This window comes from Ursus americanus, chromosome 30 (assembly GCF_024610735.1).
Source record: "Ursus americanus isolate L20-20 chromosome 30, mUrsAme1.1.p, whole genome shotgun sequence".
NCBI lineage: Eukaryota > Metazoa > Chordata > Mammalia > Carnivora > Ursidae > Ursus > Ursus americanus.
In genome coordinates, this window is record NC_142156.1 from 16,360,646 (window position 1) to 16,380,261 (window position 19,616).

Below are 19,616 nucleotides of genomic sequence, written 5' to 3' on the forward strand. Positions count from 1 at the left end.
GTTGTGGCACATGTCAGGATTTCTTTTCTTTCTGAGGGTGAATAGCGTTTCATTATAAGTATATACCACATTTTGCTTCTCCATTGGTCGTCCATCGATGGACACTAAGGTTGCTTCCGCGTTTCAGCTATTGTGAAGAGTGCTGCTGTGAACATGGACATACAAACGGCTCTTCAAGACCTTGCTTTCAGTTCTTTGGGGTGTATACCCAGAGGTGGGGTTACCGGATCATATGGGAAGTCTATGTTTGATCTTTGGAGGAACCAGGACATTCCGCAGCGGCTGTAGAATTTTACGTTTTCACTGGCAGCACACATGGGTTCCAATTTCCTCCAGGTCCTCTCCAACACAGGATGTCTTATTTTCTGTTTTGTTTTGGGGTGTTTTTGACAGTAGCCATCCTCGTGGGTGGGAGGTGGTATCTCATTGTAGTTTTGGTTTGCATTTCCCTCATGATGAGTGATGTTGAGCATCTTTTTATGTGCTCGTAGGCCATTTTTGATCTTCTTTGCAGAAATGTCTCTGCCCATTGTCTTTAATCCGGTCGTTTCTTTTGTTGTTGTTGTTGTTGTTGTTGCGTTGTAGATGTGTCTCTGTATATTCTGGATATTAATCCCTTATCAGACAGACACTTGATTTGCAAATATTTTCTCCCATTCTGTGGGTAGCCTTTTTACTGTGTCAGAGCGTTTTTTTATGCATAAAATTTTTAAAGTTTCTTTAAGTCCATTTTGTCTTTTTGTTGTTGTTTTTGTTACCTGTGCCTTTGGTGTCATGCGTCAGAGGGATCTTTGCCAAATCCAGTGCCGTGAAACATTTGCCTTATGTTTTCTTCTATGAGTTTATAGCAAGGCAAGTCCTATGAAGGGGGGTTTTCTGGGGAACTGCCAGGCATAAAATCAGTAACAGTTCTATGGCCACGGTGCTTTTGAGGAGGCTCTAGACTGTTCTGCCCATTCCACTGGGTGCTAGGCTGCCTGTTTTCACAGCTACCCTAGTTGCTATGATGCGGTTTTTCGAGGCTAGTGGGGACCTGAGGGAGAGGGATATGGGACTAGGGCAATTAAAACCTCACATAGCTCGCTGCTCTTACCAAGATTCAGCCGTTTCATTGTTCCTATTTTTGAACAAACAAGCTTCACTGGTTCTGTGTCTTGGATTAATTCCCACACCTCCAAAACGTGCATTTTGACTCTTTTTTTGCCTGTGTTGTAACAGTTTTTATGGAGGAGGGGATTTCTGGAGGACCTTATTTAACATTTTGGGAGTGCTTCCGATTTCACCTCTTAACTTCCTATGAATCCACACGAATGCAGTGTGGCCTCTTTTGTTCCACATGGTATTTAAGTTTCCACTTAACTCTGTTTGGGTGCTGCCATAGTGCGTTCCTTGCCACGTTGTTCTACACTTGTATTTCTCTGTGTGGATCAGTCACAACATTCATCGCATTATCTGTGAACACAGGGGTCTTTTCTTTTGGAATACTATGAAGAGTGCTGCTTATGACCATTATTGTTCAGGAACATGAAGCAAATAAGCAGAAATTTCTAGGGCATTTGCCTAAGAGTAAAAGAGCTAAGTTATGGGGTACTTGAGAAAATAAATGTAACTAGAAAATTAAAAGTGCTATTTCAAAGTGGCATGCCGCTTTAGGTTTCTGAAGCAGTTTAGGAGAGCTTCTGCTGTTCCACAGCAGTGCCAGGCATTTTCAGTTTCGTATAGCCGGTCTTGTGGGTGTGTAGCGACATCTCTTTGTGGCTATGTAATCTGTATTTCTCTGAATACCGATGGCATTGAACACCCTCACAGAGGTTTGTCTGGCTCATCCTTTACATTTTGACTCCAGGAGAATAAGCTGTCATTCCCACCCGTCCATCCAAACTGCTCTGCTCCAGGATACCAATGACTAACTCTCCGTTGTCAAACCAAATGATCATCACTCGGTCCTCACCTTGGACCTACTGGCTACACTTAAAAGATGATCGGTATGTTCTGACTTAAACTTTGAAAATAATCGCTCTGCCCGCTGGCTGGAAATTAGGCTATTGGGAGAGCCAGGGTGGAAGCAGAGAGACCAGGGAAGAGACTTCTGAGGTTGGAGAAGAGAAGAGGGATGATGGCTTGCAGTGCACTGGAGAGTGGGGGTCGGGGGCAGTGGTGATACGAGGTCACATTCTGAATATATGTTGAAGGTAGAGCCAAGCGAATTTGCAGATGGACTGGCTTTGTGGTGTAAGGCTCTTCTAGAAACACTTTCTGTCTTGGTTTGCAGGACAATGCTCTCTCCTGGTGGTACCCCTACCATGCCGGCCACTCCTTCTCCCACTTCTTTCCTGAGTCCTCATCTTATCAACACCTACCCAGGGAATGCCCTGGAGCTTAAGTCCTCACACCCAGTCCTCGATCTGTTCCTTTCTCTAGCTGGTGGCTCTGCTCCCTAGGCAGAGGCAGCCGGTCCGTGGCTTGGATATCATCTCCAGACGGGCAATTCTCAGATAGACATCTGTGGCTGACCTCTCTCCTGAATTCCAGACTCAGTCATCTTCCTGCCTAGCTGGCATGCCCACATGGGTGTTTAATAGCCGTCTCAGGCTAAACACGTCCAACTCCTGCTCTTTCCACACTCATCTACACCTCAGTGAATGGCAACTCTGTTCTTGCAGTTGCTCAGGGCAGAGCCACTGGAGTCCTTCCTTGCTGCCTTTCTCTGCCTTGCTCTGTCAGCAAATCCTTTGAGCTCTACCTCACAGTATACCCAGATTCTAGCCTCTTCTCACCACTTCCACTTCAGCCACCCTCCTAAAAGCTTCCGACATCTCCCACTTGGCACATGACAAGATCTCTAAGGATTCTCTGCTTATGCAGTGGCCCATTGCCCTACCCCTGTCTGTTCTTTGATCATGTAGCAGGTGGAGTGATCCTTCAGGACTTCTCAGCTCTGGTCATTCCCTTGCTAAAACCCTTCTGTGCTTCCCGTCTCCGCTGAAATAGAATCAGAATTCCTTACCGATCCTTACCAAGTCTTCATGTGACCTGTCTCCACCCACAGCCCTCAACTGCTACTCCACGATGCCCACTCTGTCCAGATAATGCTGACCTCCTTGCTGAACTTCAAACATGCCAAGCATGCTCCCATCTCAGGACCCTCCCACTTAGACTTCCCTCTCCCTGGTTTGCTCTTCCCTCCTCTGACCACTGGCTGCAAATAGCACTCCACCCTAACATCACTCTTGTTCCCCTTGCACTGCTTCGTTCTGTTCCATCGCACAGATTACATCCTGGCACATCACGTAGTTATCTTTTTTGTGTGTCAGGTTAGTATTTTTTTTTTTAATTTTCCTGGGATCGGGGGCTTCGTCTTATTTTCTACCATGTCCGTAGTACTAGTACAACAGTTCATAGGTAAGGATTCAACAGTGGTGGAATGAATGAATGAGTGAATGGATGGATGAATGGATGGATGAATGAATGAATGGGGAGAGGTGACATGTGTCAGCCTCACAGTCAAATTAGACTTCTGTAAAAAGCACCAGCGTTGGACAGCAAGCCTTGAATGTGCAAGTGGGCCTGTCCTGAGCCATTTGCACATTAAGGACTAAGGATACAGTCAGAAGAGGGAGAAAGCTAGAATCCTTGACTTAGGATCCAAGCAGCAGGATTGCTTTTAATACCACCATGGTCTGGAGAGGGTCTCTAAGGAAAGAAAGAAAGTCCTTACCAGTCTTACCTGTAACTGGGCCTAAAGCAGTGATTGCCACATCAACCAAATCCCACTCCTTCTCACCCCCAGAGATTTTCAGTTTAGCAGGGGAAGTAGAATGTGTTTGCAATGACCGTATATATGATGGATCAGAATGCCATAGGTATAAAGGAAATTCGGTATTGTGACTCGGTAGTGGCAGATCTTACCATTGCTCAACAGCCTACAATTTATATAATCTTACATCCTTCGACACAGTTGATTTTAGATCTTCTCAGTGTTGATCTGAGCACCTGCTGTATGCCAAGCTGTGCACTCGATACCGGCACACACATTACGTAACTTAACCTCTCAACCAGTCTGTGAGAAGTGCCCTTTGTGTGGCCGTCTTACTGAGGCAGAAACCTAGGCCCAAGGAAGTGAATTTCGGTGTGTAAGACCAATCAGCCAGAAAGTAGCACCTGGGATTTAGGGACAGGGAAGATGAAAGCCCCCTCACTCAGAAGAAAGGTGACTGTCTTCTTTTTAGAGAGGTTATTATTTACTCTCAGAAAATCCTCTCTGGTTGGTTTTGTTAGGCTAGGAGAACACAAGACTCCAAGCTTATGCAGCTCTCATGCTCTTAGCATCAAGGAGAAGAAAAGAGCTCTCACGGTTCTTAGGAAAGGTAGCCTACTGTTTTCTCTTACGCTTGAGTTGTTTTGTAAAACACCACTAGACATGGGTCATAAATACAGCTAATGTGACAATAAAGATAATTAAAATTGTATCTGTTTTGGAAAAAAATCATGAATAAAAGGAACAGTTTCTTTTTTTAGGTGCATTGTTACATAAAATGTAAATACTGCAATAGAGACTCTGAACAGTTTGGGGACCTGATGTACTGGTATCATTTTGTTGCAACGGTTTTATAAAGAGAGTCCTGTCTGTAGGCTTTCCTTAAACCATGACACATCAGTTACCTAAGAGTTGTGGTCCATTCTTATTTTTACAAGGCATAGAACTAATATGTAGCCTTTGCTTTATTTGGCATCTTTGTTTACTTTTCTGTATTTTTCTGATGACCCAACTTACCTGTGGAACCATAAAGGGAGGCTTCAGGTGTATAAGTGGTCAGTGGATGGCAAGAGGGAGAGCCTTCTCTCCTGTCCCCTTGCACTGACACTGTACCTTTTTTATTTCTGCTTTTCATGGGTGAAAATTGTCTGCACTCACACCCAGCTCATGATTATTAGGTGACTGAAAATGCAAAACTAGGAGAAAGGTTGAGGCTTCAGACCTCACTCCTTTTGTGTCTTGTGAGGCTTTCTTTCCATTTCTCCACTAATACATGAGTAGCTCCAGAATTTGAGATTCTGAAAATATTGGGTGAGTAAACACAATTCTCGCTCTCGAAGTACTAATTGGAGATTTCACTCAAGGACAAGGATGTATGGATACTCCCTTGTTCTGTAGAAAACAATCACTCGATGGTCTGTTTCAGACTGACTGCTCTATAGGTTCTTTCCATGAATATCCTCAAGGAGAGCCCATGTTTCCTTCAAAAAAGTAAAGAAAGGTATTCTGGAGCAGTTTCAAGAGCCTCTCTGGAGCTGTGAAGGTTGAACCAAGTAAGGGTAGGGAAGAGTAAGGTCATTCAGTGGAATCAAGAGCCCAGAGTGGGAAGTGGCCGTGACGTGTAGTGAGGACACAGGTCTTTCCTGTCAGACATACTGGTATGAGGAATGAGGACATGCTTGTTTTCAAAAGTCATAGGAGACAATAGCTGGAAGTGGACAGGAGGACCCAGTTGTCAGAGTCCTTTAATGCCACACCAAGTTTACATCTTCTGCTCTAGCTAATGAGAGAGCAGTGGACGTTCCTGAACTCCAGACTGGAGTGACAAGATCAGTGTCTGGAGAACATTGGGAAGGTCATTACAGAGCCCAGTTAGGTAGTTTCCAGCAGTAAAATGGGCATTGGTTTGCAAATACTTGGTCAATCGTGATTCCATCTCTGATGTTTCCTTTGTAAATATTTAGAAAATTGTTTTCTAACTGTGACAAGAGTCACCGTGGCTTTGTCCTTCACAAACTAATCCAACACCTTCATTATCCTCATGCATTTCACTGTATCATGACCTCCTTAGGTAAGACTGCCATGATTTTATTAACTAGCAAAAGCAGTATTGGACTTTTTCCCCCCTATTCTTCCCTGGTCCAAAAAGTTTTACAGCTTAGTGTCCAGAAGGAGGCAGAATATTAATTTTAAAGAGTCAACATTTTGCAAACATTCTTGGAGGAAGTCTGCTTTTGGTTTTGAGAAAACATTTCAGTAACCATGTTTGCCCAAAGAAACACCAAAATTCACTTCTGAAGTTAAGTTTGTAAACACTGGAAGTTTTTATTTTAATTTTTAATACAGTGTCAAGAAATTTTGCAGACTAGTGCAAAACTTTAGTTAGTGCAGAATTGCATCCCTATGAGGTTGATAATGTCACCTGTGTTTAACGTAAATCTTTTCTTTTTCCTTCAACTGAACCCCAGAGGGGAGGTTGGCGTCTGGCTCCAAGTTTTGAGGACATTCCCAAAGTACTCCTACGTGGATAGGAAAAGATGTCAGGGTGGGGACGTCCAAGGAAAGAGAGGACCTATCCAAGTCTCCCAGGGAGGGACATGACCTCTGGACTCCAGAAACATTAATATTGGACACACCCAAATGCATTCTTTTCCACATTGTAGTTTCTCTTTGTTCCCTCTAACTCTGGATAAAAGTCTAGAGCCTAGACTTGGCTATGATTTGGGAAAGTAAGGAAAGGGCCTCAGTCTCCAACAGCCTTAGGGACCACAGAGAGGACATTGCCACCTAGGGAAGGGCGGTAAAGCTTGGCAAAGAGTCATTGTCAGAATCTCTTGGGGCTGCAACTGCTTGGGTCATGAGTGACTACCCACACAGATCATGGAACGTGTAAGCAAGCACACCTCAGAATCCCCCAAACATAATGGGGGGAAGGAATCAGGCAAAAAAGTGTGCTTTGTAGAAGCAGTCACACGAATGCAGAAGGTTGAACCTCGAACCCAACTTACACTACCTCTCTTTTTTTGCCCACATTAAAATTGGTCCCCTCCCTTCTATAGCAGATGCTAAAGAACTTCAACCAATCCCTAGGATTTGGGGTTTCCACACATTTTAAGATTTACTTGACAGTTTATAAGTATGTCCAGTTTTCTATCAGTTTTTCAGAGGAAGTTCATTCAAATAGCCTGTCCTGACTTTTGTTTCCTGTCTTCAACCTTGTCTTACAATCCTAAGGACAGCAACTAAAAATTAAAAAGAAGTCTATTCAACTTCCAACTTGCGTATTTGCTAAATTTTTGTAAACTTTGTTGTGAAATATCATAAAGTTTTCGTTTTTTGTTTTAAAGATTTTATTTACTTATTGAGCAAGAGAGAGAGCATGAGTGCGGGGATGGGCAGGGAGGGGAGAGGGAGAGGGAGAAGCAGATTCCCCACTGAGCAGGTAGTGTGACTTGAGGCCTTATCTCAGAGATATCTCTATCCCTGAGATCGTGACCTGAGCCAAAGGCAGACCCTTAACTGACTGAGCCACCCAGGTGCCCCTGTTGTGAAGTTTTAAATAGGTTTTATTGATTGATTCCCAATTATCTATCTGACTTTTAGTCTTTAAAGAATGCAATTAAATTAGCTAAGCATAATCACCCCCTACCTAAATCTTGATTCCCTTATACTTGAGAAGATAGTAAAACTGTGTGATGCTTTTTAGCTTTTAGCATAGTCACCATCACATGCAGTTAGGAAGGTCACCCCCTCCTGTTCTCCACTGAAGTGCTTCTCAGCAGAAATCCTCCACATCTTTTTCAAGAGTCTCTAATCAAAAATTTACACGTGGAGGCCTTCACTTACCCAGTTTTACCGTTATTATCACTGCTCTCGCTGACTACCATCTAATGGTGTGTTTTCACCTTCTGGCATAGAACGCTTTGAGATTTGGTTCCCAGTAAATCTCATGACCTGGAATCTTACATAACTGAAGTCCTGAGTTTGGATTTTGCTCTGAAGTTTAGTTTTGTTCCAGCAAAAGTAATTAATATAAGCTTCTTGAAGGCAGAAATCAGGTCTTATCATTCTTTTTTCTGTTCTTTTCTGTCATGTAGGTCAGGCAGTTAGAAGAAGGACTCAGCAAATGTATGGTCAGGGACTGATGCTCAGGAACTTCCCCGAGATTCAGAACACTCAACCTGTAGCAACACTGCACCTGAGCAAGGTTTTAGCAAGTGGCATCCATAGAAGTTACCCTCCTATTTTAAGGTTGGCTCTAGTTAAGTCCTTCACTTGATCAACATTTACTGAGCACCCACAATGAGCCGGGGCCTCAGAGCTAAATAAGATAAACTTACCACTCCATGATGTCAGAATGTAATAGGGGAAAAGGCACTTCCATCGATAATGACTACACAGTGTGGTAGGTTCATGGTAGCAGTAAGGCATGCATCTGTAAGGCTTTCGTTTTGGTAGAGTCACTGAGCAAGAAGCCATTACCTGGACACGTAAAGGACATTTTGATTTTCTGGTCACTTTTTTAACTGAAGGAAGGGCTCACGGGGCAGTGGGGAATGTAGATTCAGTTGTACCTTGAACAAGACAAAGGTTACTAGCTCTAGAGCAGAACTCTTCGGGGTCTGTTCCCTCATGTAGATGGGAGGTCTCATAGGATGGACTGGAGGATAAAATTAAGACAATGAATGTAAAGTGTTTAACACAGCATCTTGCTCTGAATGGGTCATGCGATTATATAGGTGCCCTCTAAAGCTCTGGTCCTTTGGATAGTCACTCAATAGTATATTAACTTAATAAAAAATTGAAAATTAAATAGAATTAACAAAGTAGAAAATAGAAGAAAGTAAAATGAGCAGTAGTCAAGATCACCTCTTGGCCAGGTTGCCCACCCCTGCCCCTTTCACCCCGAACCATGGTGATCATACCACCCTGATTTAAATGGAGCCCCTTCAAGAGAACCGCAAAATGGAAGGAGACCCAGGTAATAGGCCACATAAAGCCTAAAGTGCTATTTGTTTGAAAACAGATATTTATTTACTTTTTAATTTAAAATCTTTTCATTTCATGGAGACACTTCACAGAGCAATTAGAACAACAAACATAGAAACAACTTTCCTAATGTAATGTGTAGTTATAAGTGGGGTGAAAACCTGGACCCCAATATATATAAGGATATATAATACTGTACATCCAACAAAGTAGATGAAGATGACATTCCCTAAAAAACAGATAACTCAAAACTGGACCTACTAACACAAGATACTGAGCTGAATGTTTCATGAGAAAAGTTTAATTTAAATGTTTCATAAAATGTGATAATGAAAATATTAAAATATTTTTATAAATGATTTTATGTATGTATACATAATCAATGACTACACTGGAGAAGAAAAGCCCTCCTTGCAGAGTTGTACATTTCTACAGACTGTAGAGTCCCTATTAGGGCCACTGGTACCATCAGTTTGCACTTCATGTTTGCTTCATTGAACCTCCATTCCACCCAGTGTTTTGGGTATTTGCTGTATTAGACTTCTTCCTGTCACTACTCATTTTTTCCCTCTACTTCTTCCTCTACACTGCCTACTTCCTTTTCTTCTACAGCTTCTTCTTCAGTTTCTTCTGGAGCCTCTTGTGAGCACTGTGATATTTCCTTTCCAGCCCCAACACTGGCACCAATAATCAGACTTAAAAATATTGCTACAAGCAATAAGGGAAACATGTACACTATCTTGCCAAGGCTTTTGGCTTCATCTTTATTCTCACCTACTCTGCCAAAATTACCACGATCAAAACTAAGACTTCTACTTTCATCTTCACTTGGATTTCCATCATCTGGCTTGCTGGGGGGACCACTGTCCACACTACCCCCATTTCCTGGAGCTTTGCAGTCAGGGGGGGCATAGCCCTCCTCACAGTGGCAGTGCCTTAAATCGTTGCAAACTCCTCTCCCATTACACATTTCTTTTGGTTCACAGTCGTACCTAAGCACGGCATGATCAATGCAGGAGTAATTCATGCAGACTTTGTGTGGGGCACAAAGGGTACCAGTGTCCACATCTCCATCATCAGGGATATCAGTAAGGTTATAGGCATCCATGCTCCAGCAGAAGTCATCTTTGTGAGCTACCTGAATCAGAGTATGGTGGGGTTTGACTGGTGGTACCTGTATAATATTTGTACATACAAGTTTCCCACAAAATATATTCTCATCAGAACACTTAACATATCTTGGGACAGCTGCGGTAGGACAGCCACAGTTGCCAAACCGGTCCCCTCTGGTGTTCATGGAAATATAACAGTCTTCTGGGGCAGACCTTGCAGGGAACCCATATATATCCATGCACTGAGTATCAGGGTTCTTACACCGGCCCATAAAACAATAGTGAATTATATCACACGCTGTACCATCTTGCTTATAGTGGTCTCTGGGGCATACTCCAGAAGTACCATCACAATACTCTGGGAGGTCACACTCTCCAGAAGCAGAGCGACACATGAATCCCTTATGTCTCAACCGGCAATTAAAACAGCATAGTCCTTCACTACACTGTGCATGCTCCTTCAGCCTACATGTTTGGTCACAGCATGGGTTACCACCACAGTCGGGTCCACAGTCACACTCCTCATTCTGCTCCAACACGCCATTTCCACAGGTGGCTTGCCTACGCAGGCGACCTTTGGGCCGAGGCTTGTTAAATAGGCAGGCCCCTTTGTGTTCCCGGAGGAACTGGTAAAAGTGGTCAGAGCTGCAGTTGCTGAAGCCACTTTCTTTAGTGATATTCTCATGCATGAGGCAAAAGCGTCTATCTTTACAAATGCAGGCCGAGTGGTCGTGCTGAATACCCAAGTTGTGCCCAAGCTCATGGACCATGAGCGCTGCAAACAGGAGGACATCTTCATGATGGAAGGATTCAACAGCTGCTGCAAAGCCTCTTGAACAGGCACCATTGAGAAACGCCTGTCCCACATCCTCTCCAGGATGATGTCCCACGATCATGTGGGCAACATCGTGCTTCACACGATGGAAGAGCTTCTCCTGTCGCCAGCTATTGAAATTCCTGAGTGTAACTCGCAAGTCCGCTGGGACTTCTATGAGGTCCCCCTCGGTCCAAATCTCCATTCCAGCCAGCACCAGCTCAGTGTTTATTCCCCTAGTGAAGATGTTGGCCAGAGTGGTGATGTCCATTACTCTCTGGACTGTCTCATTGACGTTACTGCCCCACATTTGGAACCGCTGGTTGTTGACCACGACGAACATCTCCACGTACTTGGTGTGTGACCAAAAGGAGGACAGTGCCTGTAGACTGCGAGGCTTCCTGCTCCCTTGTTGCCGGCTGGTGGACACCGCTTGGCTGCCTTTGGAAGTGACACTACAGGAGACTCGAGCTTGGTGTGCCATGGTGTACAACACATGTTCAAACCGTTTTGAAGTGTCCATGGGCTCAATGCCATAGGGTTTCCCCTCCTTAATCAGGAAGCCCCTGAGGCCTGAACAGGTGTTGAGAGAAACAAAAGAACCTGGGACTCCTTCTATGTAGCCTTCATAGTGACAGTCATGGGAGACGAAAGGCATTTCTTGCCCCAGGACACCATTGTGGTAGCTGAAGACTGGAAAGTTATTCACAAAATAGTCTCTCTTCACCCTCAGGTGAATCACCTGTTTCTGGCCCTGCATTAATAGCGTATAGGATGCCTTTTCCCCTGGGTCTTCCCTTCCCTTGACCGTCAGACTCTTGGGGATGACTGTTTCATAAGAAGAGTAATATACAGAGCGAGGGTCACAGTTCAAGCTTGGCAGGAAAATCAGTATCAACACTAGCATGATCCCCAACCTGACACACGAAGGTCCTGGTGCTGCTAGTGCCCACCTTGAGCCCTTCCTTCGTGAAGCCCAAGTCTGAAGCACTCTGCCAGCCTCATAGGTAACCACTTGGTATTTCTGTAGAGAGGACAAGGAGGAGGCAGAGTGTCTCAAAGCAGCCTCCACTGACATGGCCATTGTGAATCAGTTGATGGTGTGTGGCTGGTGTCCATCAGCAGCAGCTCTCCCTGACACACAGACCTTCAGGCATGAGCTCCAGATCTATGCTGGCTGCATAAAGGGCGGCTACTGCCTGCCCGTGAGAGTCATAGCCTCTGGCTGTGTCCTTTCCAGTCTCTCTGATGTGTTATCCTTCAGATAGTGTCCTTTCTATGTGAGTTCCTTCCACAGCATCAGCTTCAGTGCTCCTTGGCTAAAGTCCTTTTGACATCATGGACTGATGTAATCTTGAAGGACTGCAAACGCTAAAATGCAAGACCCTACCTTGAGAGTGGAAACAAAACCTCCATGCCTTCTCAACTGTGCCACGTGGAATGCCCCACCCCCATCCCTCCTGTTGTCCGTTGCTTGGCTAACTCCCAAGTGTTCCAGACCAGGAGGCTTAGACATCTTTGGAGGGTACACTCTGTTGCTTGATTCCCCTCCTTTAAAACTCCTGCTCTGGGGCGCCTGGGTGGTGCAGTCGTTAAGCGTCTGCCTTTGATTGAGGGCGTGATCCTAGCGTTCTAGGATCGAGCCCCACATCAGGCTCCTCCGCTGGGAGCCTGCTTCTTCCTCTCCCACTCCTCCTGCTTGTGTTCCCTCTCTTGATGGCTGTTCTGTCAAATAAATGAATAAAATCTTTTAAAAAAATAAAATAAAATAATAAAACTCCTGCTCTGTAACACATGGACATCATAACACGGATTGTTCTTTATCCCTGGATGGCATTATAGTGATATGCACATCTCACAGGCCAGTCTGTTAGATAAGGCAAATGGAGTGGCAGCCCTGTGCCACAAGATAGACTCGAATGGATGGTGACTCATGGGGCAAGGTCAATACCCCTATGTTTTAACATCATCAGAGTTCGGTCTCTCAAGTTCTGTTTATAACACTGTCCAAACTTGTGTATGGGGATGCCGATAGAGCGGCCTCCTCTTATGCGTGAGTATCATGGGCATGTTGGTGGGTGAGTCCGGGCCCACACTCTTCTCAGGATGGCCCTGACCTCCTGGTGTGCTAAGATGATGCCCGTTGTAAACTAGGTATCCTAAAAGTCTCTCCGTGTTAGAATACGGCCTCCATGTATTCGGTGACTACTTCTGTCTGTTCATCTTTATACCGTCAGGTCTAGAAGAGTGCTTGTCCAAGAGTAGATGAACAAGAATCATTATCGAGTGAAGAAATGACTCCCAGGTTATGAGTGCTGTGATGTCTTATCTGTTGTATGTTATTTGTTTGTACTTGCTTGATGCCTGCCCTGAAAGGCTAAAAATGTCTTCAGGAAAACCCACAACCATGCTGACTAATGGCACATTTGTGATCTCGATATGTACCTCTTCCTACATTTAGCCAGCAGTCCACTCTCCTGATTTCTTCTGGCCTCACCTTTGGCTGAGAAAAACAGAAGCAATCCAAAGAGTACTTCCATATGTAGGTGCCAGGTGAGCCCACCTGTATCTAGATTTTCCTCCTGCTGTAGTGGATAAGTTGTGCATGCTCCAATCTAAGGCCAGTCCCTCTGCTTGTATGTCTCCTTCCCTTTCAGTTTCTCGTGGACTTTGTTTGCTTTTCCAGTTGTCCCTTCCCTTTTCCATCTTAAACATCTGTTTGTCTGTTAGATCCAGTCTCATTATATATAGTAATATCTCACCTTTATGAAATCATCTTTTTCAGCCCTTATCACTCTGCAGTCGCATGCGGCTTCTCTTCTCTGTTTCATAATGAAACCCTTTGAAAGAGTGTATAAACATTCTTGTTCCAGTCTGCATCACTACTTTGTTCTTTTCTGAAATGTTTAACTTTGAATCACAGCAGAAACACACAACATGCGTAAAACAGAAATGTATTTTACAGTGAATTATTAAAAAGAGAACAGCTGAGCCAGACCCAAAAGGACAAATATTTTATGATCTCATTTATTTTTAAAATGTTTTTATTTAAGTGCAATTTAATTAACATATAGTGTATTATTAGTTTCAGAGGTAGAATTTAGGGATTCATCAGTTGCATATAACACCCAGGGCTCTTTCCATCAAGTACCCTCCTTAGTGGCCATCACTCAGTTACCCCATTCCCCCTACCTCCACTCCAGCAACCCTCAGTTTGATTCCTATGGTTAAGAGTCTCTTATGGTTTGTCTCCCTGTTTCCATCTTATTTTATTTTTCCTTCCCTTCCTCTCTACCTGTTTTGTTTCTTCGACTCCACGTGAGTAAAATCATATGATATTTGTCTTTCTCTGTCTTATTTCGCTTAGCATAATACCTTCTAGTTCCACCCAAATCATTGCAAATATCAGGATTTCATTCTTTTCTTATGGCTGAGTAATATTCCACTATATATCTATATCTGTATATATCTATATCTATATCTACATATATCTCTCATCTTCTTTATTCATTCATCTGTTGATGGACATCTGGGATTCTTTCCATTTTTTGGCTATTGTGGACATCAGTGCTATAAACACTGGGGTGCATGTGCCCTTCAGATCACTACATTTGTATCCTTTGGATAAATATCTAGTAGTGCAATTGCTGGGCCATAGGGCAGCTCTATTTTTAACTTTCTGAGCAATCTCCATACTGTTTTCCAGAGTGCCTGTACCAGTTTGCATTCCCAGCAACAGTGTTCGAGGGTTCCCCTTTCTCCACATCCTCGCCAACATCTGTTGTTTCCTGAGTATTAACTTTAGCTATTCTGACTGGTGTGAGGTGGTCTCTCATTGTGGTTTTGATGCGTATTCCGCTGATGCTGAGTGATGTTGAGCATTTTTTCATGTGTCGTTTAGCCATTTGCATGTCTTCTTTGGAGAAATGTCTATTCATGCCTTCTGCTCATTTCTTGACTGGGTTTTTTTTTTTATTATGTTCAGTTAGCCAACATACAGTACATCATAAGTTTTTTTGTATAGTTCAACGATTCATTAGTTGCGTGTAATACCCAGTGCTCACCCCAACACGTGCCCTCCTTAATACCCCTCACTTGGTCACCCCATCCCTCCACCCCTCCCTTCTGTAACCCTCAGTTTGTTTCCCAGAGTCCATAGTCTCTCATGGTTTGTGTCCCTCTCTGATTTCTTCCCATTCAGTTTCCCTCCCTTCCCCTGTGGTCCTCTGCTCTATTCCTTATGTTCACCTATGAGTGAAACCATATGATAATTGTCTTTCTCTGCTTGACTGACTCCACTTAGCATAATTCCCTCCAGTTCCATCCATGTCGATGCAAATGGTGAGTATTCATCCTTTCTGATGGGTGAGTAATATTCCATTGTATATACGGACCACATCTTCTTTATCTATTTTTCTGTTGAAGGGCATCTCGGTTCCTTCCACACTTTGGCTGTTGTGGACATTGCTGCTATGAACATTGGGGTGCAGGTACCCCTTCTTTTTACTGCATCTGTATCATTGGGGTTAAATAGCTAGTAGCAGATTGTTTGTTTTTTTTAAGTGTTGAGTTTGAGAAGTTCTTTATAGATTTTGGATACTAGCCCTTTATCTGATATGTCATTTGTAAATATCTTCTCCCATTCTGTAGGTTGCCTTTTAGTTTTGTTGACCATTTCCTTTGCTGTGCAAAACTTTTCTATCTTGATCGAGTCCCAGTAGTTCACTTTTGCTTTTGTGTCCCTTGCCTTTGAAGGCGTGTCGAAGAAGAAGTTGCTGCAGCCGAGGTCCGAGAGGTTGCTGCCTGTGTTCTCCTCTAGGATTTTGGTGGACTCCTGTCTCACTTTTAGGTCTTTCATCCATTTTGAGTTTATTCTTGTGTATGGTTTAAGAACGTGGTCCGGGGGCGCCTGGGTGGCGCAGCGGTTAAGCGTCTGCCTTCGGCTCAGGGCGTGATCCTGGCGTTATGGGATCGAGCCCCACATCAGGCTCCTTCGCTATGAGCCTGCTTCTTCCTCTCCCACTCCCCCTGCTTGTGTTCCCTCTCTCACTGGCTGTCTCTGTCTCTGTCGAATGAATAAACAAAATCTTTAAAAAAAAAAAAAAAAAGAACGTGGTCCGGTTTCATTCTTCGGCATGTGGCTGTCCAGTGTGAGTTATGCATCAATGAAGCTATTGTTGGAAGTCAATAAATGTTGAACCACCCTGCAGCCCAGGAGTAAATCCCACTTGGTTGTGGTGAATAATCCTTTTAATGTACTCTTAGATCCTATTAGCTAGTATCTTGGAGCGAATTTTTGCATCCATGTTCATCAGGGATATTGCTCTGTAATTCTGCTCTTTGGTGGGGTCTTTGTCTGCTTTGGGATCAAGGTAATGCTGGCGTCACAGAATGAGTTTGGAAGTTTTCCTTCCATTTCGATTTTTTGAAACAGCTTCAGAAGAATAGAAATTAATTCTTCTTTAAATGCTTGGTAGAAGTCCACTGGGAGGCCAGGGCGTTTGGCCCTGGCTCTTGTTCGTTGGGAGGTTTTTGATTACTGCTTCAGTTTGTTTGCTCTTTATGGGTCTGTTCAGGTTTTCTATTTCTTTTTGTTTCAGTTTTGGTAGTTTATATGTTTCTAGGAATACATCCGTTTCTTCCAGATTGCCTAATTTGTTGCTGTATAATTGCTCATAATATTCTCTTGTAATTGTTTGTGTTTCTTTGTTGTTGGTTGTGATTTCTCCTCTTTCATTCATGATTTTGTTTATTTGGTTCTTTTTTCTTTATGCTAAGGCTGGCTAGCGGTTTATCGATCTCATTAATTCTTTCAAAGAACCAGCTTCTAGTTTCCTTGTGATCTGTTCTTTACTGTTTGGGTTTTTTTTTTTAATTTCTATGTCATTGATTTCTGCTCTAATCTTTATTATTGCTCTTCTCCTGCTGGATTTAGGCTTTATTTGCTGTTCTTTTTCCAGCTCCTTTAGGTGTAAGGTTAGGTTGTGTATTTGAGACTTTTCTTGTTTCTTGAGAAAGGTTTATATTGTTATGTACTTCGCTCTTCGGACTGCCTCTGGTGCATCCGAAAGGTTCTGAACTGTTATGTTTTCATTTTCATTTGTTTCCATGTATTTTTTAAATTCTTCTTTAATTTCCCGGTTGACCCATTCATTCTTTGGTAAGATGCTCTTTCACCTCCATGTATTTGTGTTCCTTCCCACTCTCCTCTTGTGATTGAGTTCCAGTTTCAAAGCACTGCGGTCTGAAAACATGCATGGTATGATCTCACTCTTTTTGTACCAGTTGAGACCTGATCTGTGTGACCCATTGTGTGATCTATTCTGGAGAATGTTCCATGTGCACTTGAGAAGAATGTGTATTCTGTTGCTTTAGGATGAAATGCTCTGAATAGGTCTGTGAAGGCCATCTGGTGCAGTGTGTCATTCAAAGCCCTTGTTTCCTTGTTTATCTTCTGCTTAGATGATCTGTCCGTTGCTGTGAGTAGGGTGTTAAAGTCCCCTACTATGATTGTACTATTATCAGTGTGTTTCCTTAATTTTGTTATTAATTGGTTTATATAGTTGGCCGCTCCCAACTTAGGGGCATAAATATTTACAGTTGTTGGATCTTCTAGTTGGATAGACCCTTTCATTATGATATAGTGTCCTTCTTTGTCTCTTATTACAGCCTTTGGTTTAAAATCTAGTTTGTCTGGGGCGCCTGGGTGGCACAGCGGTTAGGCGTCTGCCTTCGGCTCAGGGCGTGATCCCGGCGTTATGGAATCGAGCCCCACATCGCGCTCCTCCGCTATGAGCCTGCTTCTTCCTCTCCCACTCACCCTGCTTGTGTTCCCTCTCTTGCTGGCTGTCTCTATCCTGTTGAATAAATAAATAAAATCTTAAAAAAAATAAATAAAATCTAGTTTGTCTTATATAAAGATTGCTAATCCAGCTTTCTTTTGATGTCCAATAGCATGAAAAATGGTTCTCCACCCCCTCACTTTCAATCTGGAGGTGACTTTGGGTCTAAAATGAGTCTCTTGTAGACAGCATATCGATGGGTCTTGTTTTTTTATCCAGTCTGATACTGTGTGTCTTTTGATTGGAGCATTCAGTCCATTTACATTCAGAGTAATTATTGAAAGATATTAAGTGCCATTGTATTTCCTGTAAAATCGCTGTTTCTATAGATTGTCTCTGTTGCTTCCTGATCTTTGTTACTTTTAGGCTCTCTCTTCACTCAAAGGATGCCCTTTAATATTTCTTGCAGGGCTGGTGTGGCGTTTAGGAATTCCTTTAGATTTTGTTTGTCCTGGAAACTCTTAATCTTGCCTTCTATTCTGAGTGACAGCCTTGCTGGATAAAGGATTCTTGACTGCATCTTTTTCCCATTTAGCACATCGAATATATCATGCCTGTCCTTTCTGGCCTGCCAGGTCTCTGTGGACAGGTCTGCTGCCAGCCTTATGTTTTTACCCTTGTAGGTTACAGACCTTCTGTCCTGAGCTGCTTTCAAGATTTTCTCTTTATCTCTGAAATTTGCAAGCTTCACTATCATATGTCGAGATGTTGACCTATTTTTATTGATTTTCAGGGGGTTTCTGTGTGCCTCCAGGACTTGAATGCCTCTTTCCTTCCCCAGATTAGGGGAGTGCTCAGCTATAATTAGTTCAAATAGACCTTCTGCACCCCTCTTCATCTTCTGGGACCCCTATTATTCGAATATTATTTCACCTTATGGTATCACTGATTTCTCAATGTCTCCCTTCATCATCCAGTAGTTGTTTTACTCTCTCTTTCTCAGCTTCCCTGTTTTCCATCGTTTTCTCTTGTGTATCACTGACTCTCTCTTCTGCCTCATATATCCAAGCTGTTGAGCCTCCAATTTTGACTGCATCTCAGTAATCGCATTTTTAATTTTCACCTAATTAGATTTTAGCTCTTTTGTTTCTACAGTAATGTTTCTCTAGTATCTTCTATGCTTTTTTTTCCAAGCATATTTTTTTATAATTGTTTTGAATTCTAGTTGTGACATCTTACTTATATCCATATTGATTAAATCCCTGGCAGTGAGTAGTACTTCCTCCTGTTCTTTCTTTCGGTGTGTCTTTCTCCGTCTCATCATTATGTCCAGACAAGAATAGAAGAAAGAGAGAAAAGACAAAAATAACAACAACACCGAAAAATACAAACAAAACTAACCAGAAGAAAACAGAAACAGGGGCGCCTGGGTAGCACAGTCGTTAAGCTTCTGCCTTCGGCTCAGGGAGCGATCCCGGTGTTCCGGGATGGAGTCCCACATAGGGCTTCTCCGCTGGGAGCCTGCTTCTTCCTTTCCCACTCCCCCTGATGTGTTCCGTCTCTCGCTGGCTGTCTCTCTGTCACATAAATAAATAAAATATCTTTAAAAAAATAGAAAACAGAAACAAACAAAAATGAGAAGAAATCAAACAAGAAGTAAAAGAGAACAAAACAATCTTATTTTACTTGTCTTTTAAAGTAGATCCTGAGTGTATTTTGGTTTGTTTGTTAAAAGAAACTAGATCTCAAAATAAGAAAGAATGAAAAACTTCTATGTATAAACATATGATAAATATAATATCTAATTTATATATAAATATATATAAACTTTTATATAAATATAATAATACAAAAATACAATAAAATAAAATAGAAGGAAAAATAAAGTATGTATATATTAAAATTTTTGTAAGAACAAAAAGAATTAAAAAAATAAGAAAATACCTGAAAAAAATAAAACTGGATGACTAAAAAAATAATAATAAAAAAACCCACGCGAATGCTATATACCGTTTTTCCCAAAAGCTGAAGTTTTGCAGTTCTCTATGATCGGTAACCTTGGTGCTAGCGAGTTGTTCCAGCTGGTCTTCCAGAAGAGGGGTCTGTTTCGGTGATTCTCAGGTGCCTTGCCAGATGGAATTGCACTCCCCTTATCAAGGGAC

General features: G+C 42.7%; 2 protein-coding genes across 4 annotated transcripts in view; one reads left to right on the forward strand and one right to left on the reverse strand.

The window, feature by feature from the left end:
- The window catches only part of TMEM116 (transmembrane protein 116), a 148,226-nt gene that overhangs the window by 98,899 nt on the left and 29,711 nt on the right, over window positions 1-19,616 (forward strand). Inside the window, exon 11 of one of the 3 annotated variants that reach the window (XM_087857349.1) lies at window positions 1,847-14,646. The exons of the other annotated variants lie outside the window; for them this stretch is intronic. Coding sequence (XP_087713475.1) covers window positions 1,847-1,906 — 60 coding nt within the window. The 3' untranslated portion in view covers window positions 1,907-14,646. Of the gene's footprint in view, window positions 1-1,846; window positions 14,647-19,616 lie in introns of those variants that run through there. 3 annotated transcript variants of the gene reach the window in all.
- On the reverse strand, window positions 9,300-11,771 carry LOC123778938 (disintegrin and metalloproteinase domain-containing protein 1a-like). The gene has a single exon (XM_045776620.2). The coding sequence runs from the start codon at window positions 11,754-11,756 to the stop codon at window positions 9,300-9,302; it is 2,457 nt and encodes an 818-aa protein (XP_045632576.2). The 5' UTR covers window positions 11,757-11,771.

What these genes read in the sequence shown, in the direction of transcription:
- LOC123778938 (XM_045776620.2), bottom strand. Translation starts at nt 11,756, where the DNA reads ATGGCCATGTCAGTGGAGGCTGCTTTGAGACACTCTGCCTCCTCCTTG.